Genomic DNA, 8,442 nt, shown 5'->3' on the forward strand with positions numbered 1-8,442 from the left:
TAATAAAAAAATTCATACCAAATTTCTTCTGTCAGAAATGTCAACCCTGCTTCACCTTCTTCAATTCTTCCCTTTTAGCATCTTCTCGGTTCTTTAGACGAACCCTTCTATCAAGGGAGGTCAAAGGAATGACGTCATTGTCACAAGCTTCGTTGCCAGCTCCGCCATGTTCATCGCCGATGTATTTTGCCGGCGACAAGCCGCTGACGTGGTGCCGCTGCCTATGCTATGAACGTTGACAAGCTGCGGCTGTTCGTTTCATCTTCTCAATGTTGAAGAAGGAAGATTACAAGAGGAAATTATTTATGATTTATGATTAAAAAAGAGAAACTAAAATTAATGAAATAAAGATTAACGAGTAAAATCTTTAGTTTCTACGTGTTCAAATCGTTCGTTTTTTTAATTGGTGGGAACGGGTATAATGGATCCAGCATGGTAAAGCTAATCTGAAAATTATAGCCAACACAATATCAACATAAAAATATCTATTATTGACATAGCTAATGTGAAACTAAATGTGGAGATTGCTCATTCTGATTCTATACCACAATCTCTTCCACATACCTACAAACTTCCATCCAGCCTTAAGAACAGATCTAATTATTTTAGATCTGTTCTTATAGTCTTCATCTTGATCATATTTTCTTGCCCCGCATCTATTAAAAGACATTTTCTTGATAATAATTTGAATACATCTAACAAAAGTACAAGAACGATTCTTAGATTATAGTCTTTTCTAAGAATGAAGAAAAAAAAAAGAAAAAAAAAGGAAAAGGGAAGGAAGATTATAGGGTCGATGCCCTATTACCCTCTAATCAATTGCACCCTGGACTTTGATTTCTGCATCGTGGTTGTCTTTTATATTGCATGGTGTAGTAGTTTCTCTGGTTTTCTTTAATTTAGTTTTTACTAACAAATTTTTTCTATTCTTTGATAATATAGTTTGAAGCGTGTCCAATTGGTTGGCTAAATTCAGTGTTGCTCAACATTTGTAGCCTTAGTGACTCTTAACAACATCCATGATTTTGGAAAATGAAAAATAAAATACATATTTAAACAACAAAAATATTACGTATATACAAAAAATTAGTCGCTATACATGTATATATAAATACATGTATTATTATTTTATTATTTTCAATGCGTATTTTTCATTTCAACACATAATAATACTACAATAAATAATAAAATTTTAGTAAAAAAAAAATAAAAGTTATATTATTTATTTTAGTAAAAAAAAAATATTATCATGTGCAATGAACTTTTGTAGAATGAACTTTCTTATAAAAATTTAGTAAAAAATATTCACTTTTAACTTAATTCTACTCTTTGAAAAAAATTATGCACAATTACACCAAATTAAATAAAACTATGCCTAATTTTATTTCTTAAAAAGAAGAAAGAGAAAAAAGCGAGGGAGAAGTGAAGGAGAGAGCCACGTATATCGGTATATGTGAGTAAATGACGAAAGCAACCCTGGACCATCATATGGAAAGTTAAACAACTGAAACCTCCAATGCGAAGAGAATAACGGTCACACTCGCACGGAGTGAAGAGAAAGCCAACTACCATTCCAACAAAAGGAAGCAAGAAACACAAGAATGACCCACTGGTTACTAGTTAGCACTTAGCACCGCCTATGACTCTATTCCCTCCTTCACTTCACACCACACTATACTCTCACATCTTCCCTTCTTCTTCTTCTTCTTCTTCTTCTTCTTCTTCTTCTTCTTCTTCTCTCTCCTGCAATGGCCGAACTTCATTCCACTTCAAATTCAACTCTAACTCCTCCTCCATCTACTTCCGCGGGTAACAATGAATCTTCTGGAGCTTCACCATCGACTTCCCGAGGCCGTCGCAACGATCAGAACGCCGCTGACCGATCTCAGGCTCGATTCCGGTCGCCTGAAATTGAACCGATCGTTGGCCATGCTGGCAGAGTCATTGGCTGGGGAATCGGGGACGAGTCGTCGTCTGTTAGGGAAGATGCATGGTCATGCTTTGCTGTTGTATTCACGTTTTGGTTTTTCGGTATGAGAATCTATATCACTTCGTGATTTTGTCCTTAATTTTGTTTAATTGTCATTTACGTTAAACAATTTCGTTTGGTGCTACTTGTTTTTGCTATATCTGGTTAATTTGCAGTTCATAATTTTGATATTTGAATTCAGGGCTTTGAATTGCAATTGTGATTGGAGAAACTTATCTGTGAACCCTTGGTGTTTTTGCGTTAGAAAGTAATGTGAGACGGAGAATGTAGTTTTATAATTATTTAGTTGGGATTGTACGTTAAATTACTCAAACTTAAATTGATTCCTTTACTCACTTTACTAGACTTAAACTTTTGATTAGGATGGTGAAAGTTGTGATTATATAAATTAGTTAAATCATTTAGCTATTGATGGATTATTAATAGAATAGCAGTCTGATGAAGAAAATGTATGAAGTTCATAATTTGGTTCTTAAATTAAAATCGTGCCTAAAATAGCTAAATTACTCCGATTTGGTTCAAGTTAAGGTGTGGTTAACTTACATTGTAAATTAATTGACTCAATTTCAATAATTTTGCTTTGAATTGTACTGGAACTTCAACTCATATTTCCATTTTCAAGAGCACAGAGGAGATGGTTGTTTGAATATGTTGTTAAGGACGGTACAGTTGAAGAAGAAGAATGAGAATGTTGTAGAAGTTACTAAGTTTGTTAGGTGGTAGTTATATTCAGTTATGCAGTTTCTAGTTTAGTGTGAATTCTGTTATTCTGGTGGTGATATGTGCTTTAAGTATAAAAAGGCACTAACAGCGAATTAGAAGATTAAGTCTCATTTTCAATTCATTTCAATATACAAGTTTCAACTCACCATCTCCTTCTCCAAGAATCATTCTATTCTTGTTTAGAAAGTTATCTCAAAACTTGTCATGTGTGATTCAAGCTAAATCTTTTTTAGTGGAATTTTGACATCACTTTTCAATATTAGTGTCAGTGACTATAATACTTGGGGTTTATGGGTCCATGAATCTCTTGCTTGGTCCAGAAACATCGATTGTGTTCCAACCTAGCCCTCTGTTCGTGCAATATCTCAGGGTCAGTTTCTGTTATTGCAATTTCTTTTGTCCATTCTGTTTGCTGTTACTGATTTTTGTCTTGCAATTCGGGTTTGTTTGCATTAGGTAGAAAACTTAGAAGAAAAGCCAGGTCCTGTCGTGTATGGTACTTACCAATATCCAGATCTTGATGTTATTACCACTTGGGAACAAACTCTGCATGCAACTATTCCCTCTGACACACATCAGGCAAGTATATGTACTTTATCCCTTCGCTTTTACTATCACATGATACTAATCTGAAGTACCAAATTTATATTCTCAAAATACTGTTACCTATTGAATTAGTTGTTCCTATAGTTACCTTGATCCTCTCATTTGCCAGCATAATGCGTACCAAATTCCCCATTCCATGTACTATGTTGTGAATACCGAAATCTCTCTAAAAGAATACTCCTAATTTTATCACAAAGAATAACAAATTGTGCTGCGTACTCATACTTGTACCTGATGTTTGGTAACTGAGTTGTTCACATGACTCGCCTGATTATCATAACTTTCAGTAGTACCTATGTGCAATTAACACCACCGGGTTACATAATTCTAACTTGTTTAGTTGAACTAAACTAATACCTTGTTTGTCTTCCCAGGAATGGATTTATTATCTGAATACTGGTTCAGAAGTGAATATTTCATATCACTTGAGCCCTGTGAGCTCCTCCGTTCTCCTTATAATTGCAGATGGTATGCTTTCTAGAAGAGATTTTTGTGATTTCTTTTTTCATTTTTCTGAGAATTTCTGTCTCATGGAACCATTCATGCATCAATTATTGCTATTTATCCGTCTTTCAGTTTTCCTATAACAAATCCTTTTAGTTACAAATTCACAACCCGGCTGCTTTGCTTTTGGAATATTCTTATGTACCAATGTGTAAGCTGTGAGTCTGTGACAGCCTCTTAACATCCATATATGTAGAAGCTCTTTATATACTTATAAAATTAAATAAGGCTTTACTGCATACTTTCGTATATTCCACACAGTTTGTGAAAAACAAATCGCTTATTCATGGAAGAAAATGAAAATATTTCATACACACATAAGTCCAATAACACGTGTAAAGATAATGTTTCAACAAGAGTGAAAGGTGACAGCGCAGAAAAGTGGAGACATGAAGTTTCAGTTGATCTTGGAATATAAATTGAGACATAAATATCTATGATAACCATTACATTTAGATTGACACAATTTCTAAAAGTAACTATGCAATGCACTTTGTGGTCTGAGTTAGAATTAGGCCCGTTGTACTGATGACATCGCCATACTATTTAATTTACTATTGTTATTACCTTAACTCACAAACTATAGCATTCTAATAAACATGTTACTTGTCACCCTTACTTGCAGGGGCTGAAAGCCTCGCTCAGTGGATTGAATACCCTACATACCGTAATTCAACTCTCTCATGGAACATGATCCATGGTATGACAAAGGTAAAGATAAATTTTATACTCATATTAAACCTATGTTTGATGCTCATTTATTTTTTCACAGGAGCTGGTATGGATTAATTTGAACTCTAGATTGTAATTTGTAAGAAGCAGTTTTAATAGCTAATAAGGTCGTGACATGTTATTTTCAAGATCTACAGAGAACGAGTTCTGTGAAAGTTTATCCCTTAAAATAGTTAGAATTGAGATTATTCAGTGTATCCCTTGTTCAAGTATCATAACTTGAGCAGGGATTAAAATATGAATCGAACCTCACATTTTGATGGATCTGGCATATTATATAACTGAAAATGGTAAATTTAATGTTACTGTTTCCCAAATGGCCATGTATTCAATTGAAATAATAGTGATAATCCTATACCTGTGTTCTTGACTTCTTGTTGTGGGAAAGGTGGCATTTGAAATTGGTGTTACGATCAGATTTTAAGTACATTATAAATAAATGAGCATCATTCTCCTTTCCCTTCTTCTATATTATCATGTTAACAAGTTCAAAGATTAGTGATAATAGTTCTTTTCTTATCAAATAGGTGGAACTAAACCTCACAGTTAGGGCCTACTTGCACAATACAAAGAATGCTTACTACAAATATGCCTTGGCAAGTAGAAGTTCGTGCAGTTTGAGCATTTTCTTTCCACAAGGAAACGCAGCTATCTTGACTACTCCTGGTCCACAAAAGGCAAGATTTATTCTCATATACGATTCTCCAATGGCCATCCATATAAATCTAAAATTGGACATAAAATTTCCAACTATGCTATTGCTATACAAAAATACTATTCGTATAAAAAAATTTAGCCACCAAATTAGTCATTCATATAAAATATATGTTAAAATACAAAATATACATTGAAAATGAGTTAAATAACACATTTATTTATGTAAAAATAGATGGTAATTGATTTTTTGTGTGCGCATAATATTTTTGTAAATTTTTAGTAATTTGTTATGCTGATTTATATCAGAAATTTGAATCTTAAATATACCATACATTCTCAAAATAAAATCCACAGAACCCTGGTGGCATAAACATTGTTTATATCCCTTAGTTGAGGATATGGAGATATCCCTTATTTATGTTTTCTTTCCTTTGGTTCAGAATGCATCAGATGATGAATGGTACGTCAAAGTGACCTATGGACCTAGATGGATCACATATATTGTAGGCATAGGTACAATTCATATTCTTCGCTTCATACTCACTTATTGGTCATGAATAGTTTAATTTATTGCAATTTCCGTTACGTCTCCGCACAGGTGGATTGACTTTGCTTATGTTTTGGGCATTCAACCTCTTGAACAATCTCCAGTTTGCCCGTGAAGAAAGAGCAGGAGTTATAAACAATGGGACGGCACCTGATAGAGGCCCTTTGCGCTCTCGAAAAGATGATGACCTTTCCAGCTGGGGTTCATCATATGATTCACTGTCACAAGATGACGAAGATCTTGACTCTCAGGCCGGAGGTTCCGCGGAGGGGAAGTCTCTAGGTGATGGAGAAATTAGTAACAATACTCGGCGTCTCTGTGCCATTTGCTTTGATGCTCCGAGGGATTGTTTCTTTCTTCCTTGTGGGCACTCTGCAGCTTGTTTTGAATGTGGAACTAGGTAACCATTGTTATCACTGCTAACATAAAACAATCGTTGATGACAATTTTGTTAAAAAATAGTTCTAGATCACTGCCATTTTCAAGATCCATGCTCCTAGTCAGCATAACTCTTCTATTTTTATGGTATCACATTGCTTAACTTATTTTTTTGATAAATTTTAAATATTTAAATATTATTTATTTTTATACTTTTAAAATTAAATATTTATTTTTAACATTTTTTAGTAAGTTGGGCAACACTTTTAGTAAGTTAGGCAATCACCTTGAAATATATACTCCTCTCATATTTCCAAGACTTCCCCTCTTAGAAGAAAGATGGAACAAGTATTTTTTCTTAAAGAGGGCATTTCATGGGCATGTGCTAGTTAAAAGTGGTTTCCAGTTATTAAAAATAGTTTTTGACATGAATATCAAAGATGGGTCGGATTCTATTTGCAAGCCCATGCATTAACAATCTTTAATTTCTCTGAAGATTATATAGTTCCAGAGATACATTATTCTTATTATTTCTTTTGCATGTGTTAATACATGTTACTCCAATGTTTCTATGCAGGATCGCCGAGGCTGCTGGTACTTGCCCTGTTTGTCGTAGGAACATGAAGAAAGTGAGAAAGATTTTTACTGTTTGATCAGTTCACTGTCTTGTGTAACGGAGTAAGCCATGCCTACCAGAACTATATAGATAATATGTTATGTAGTCATTACTTTCCTTGCGGTCATTAACAATGATCAAGCTAGGTAAAGGTTGGCACTAGTAAGAGGCGTATTGACTGTTGAGTACTCACCATTTTAAAAAGGTGCATCCTCTAATAACGTATGCACTAAATCCTTCAAGGTGAAGTATTCATACACAATTTTTTAGAAAATATTTCTTAGCCTCTTAGATGAGTATAAAGTGTAACTCTTCGAATCCACAAGAAGTAGCACAATTAAGAGAATCCACAAACACTTTTATATTGATTTACTCTTATTTCAAATTTGGTATTTGCACATTTAGATTAAACACCTACTGAATCTCAAGATAAAAAAAAGTGAAAAATTATAAATAAATAACAGTCGTATAAGATGCAGTGTGCAAAAATATTGGTATCTATTTAGGCGAGTAAACTTTTCATATGCACGTAAATCCAATTTCTTTTTAAAAGATGTTTACAAGATGGATTAACTAAAGGATATTTATAAATTTAATAAATTAATATTAATTTTAATTTTATTAATATTAAATAGAACGGTTTATTAAAAGTTTGTTTGAACTATTTCATTCAAATAGCCATTTATATGATCTTTGGCATTGAAATAATATATTATCCTGTGAGTATTATGTTTGTACCTGTTGAAACATTGAGAAAGGTCACGCTATTTTAAATTTAGATTCTCTAAATTTTGAATTTTCATTTTAGAGGATAAAATAAAATTTTAAATAATATATAAAATAAATAGTGAAAAATCACACTTTACCCTTAAATGGTTTCTCTTTCATATTTTTTTCGACCAATTTATAAAATAAATAGTAAAATATCACACTTTACCCTCTAAAATAAAATTTAAAATTTAGAGAATCTAAATTCCACCATTATATATAGAACGTGACTTGAGGCTTTTATTTGGTTCATGCAAAATATAAATATATATCTTTTTACCCACAATTAATATACATACAAAACAATTAAGTGAGTTAATATTTGAAAGTTTTGAAAATTTATTTTGTTCACATTACAAGAAATGCATTGAGTATTGTTGGATTTATCGTTAGATTAAATAAATATGCCGGTAAAAAAGTTACCATCAACATCGTCCTTGAGTTGATGGTATAAACGTCACTGGAAACTATTTGCAGCAAATTTTTTTTGTCCGACACTAATTATCGACAAATTTTTCGTCGTTTTATTCAATGGATTTGACGAGATTGTGTTGATAGTTACCGTCGGATATATCGGACGGTTACTTTGGCGCCATTTCATGTGTTTAGGCACCAAGTTACCATTAAATCTATCTGATGGTAATATTTTCTATTTTTTGGCACAATTAAACCATAATTAATAAACTCTTGTTAACAAAATTATTGGCAGAAATTTAAAGTTAGCAGAAATCAAAAAATTATTTTATTAAAAAATAAAGAGTTTCAATACAATAAAATGTCACATATGTAGAATATAATGAAGTAGACAAACAAAAATGCATAAAATCCTAACCCCCTATAGGTTCCGTTAATCTTTGTCGTCGTCGGTGGTGGCGTGGTGGTCCAATGCTGAAGCCGCGAAGTAGGTGTTGTCGTCGGTGC

At 33.0% G+C, this 8,442-nt stretch overlaps 1 protein-coding gene across 1 annotated transcript; it reads left to right on the top strand.

The window, feature by feature from the left end:
- The first annotated feature begins 1,565 nt into the window (after positions 1-1,565).
- LOC107484876 (E3 ubiquitin-protein ligase APD2-like) lies at positions 1,566-7,146 on the top strand. The gene is made up of 10 exons (XM_052260596.1): positions 1,566-2,031; positions 2,977-3,083; positions 3,170-3,292; positions 3,694-3,787; positions 4,449-4,601; positions 4,685-4,710; positions 5,083-5,232; positions 5,653-5,725; positions 5,811-6,159; positions 6,715-7,146. The coding sequence occupies exons 1-10, from the start codon at positions 1,749-1,751 to the stop codon at positions 6,788-6,790; spliced, it is 1,434 nt and encodes a 477-aa protein (XP_052116556.1). The 5' UTR covers positions 1,566-1,748; the 3' UTR covers positions 6,791-7,146.
- The last annotated feature ends 1,296 nt before the right edge of the window (positions 7,147-8,442 follow it).

This window comes from Arachis duranensis, chromosome 4 (assembly GCF_000817695.3).
Source record: "Arachis duranensis cultivar V14167 chromosome 4, aradu.V14167.gnm2.J7QH, whole genome shotgun sequence".
Lineage (NCBI taxonomy): Eukaryota > Viridiplantae > Streptophyta > Magnoliopsida > Fabales > Fabaceae > Arachis > Arachis duranensis.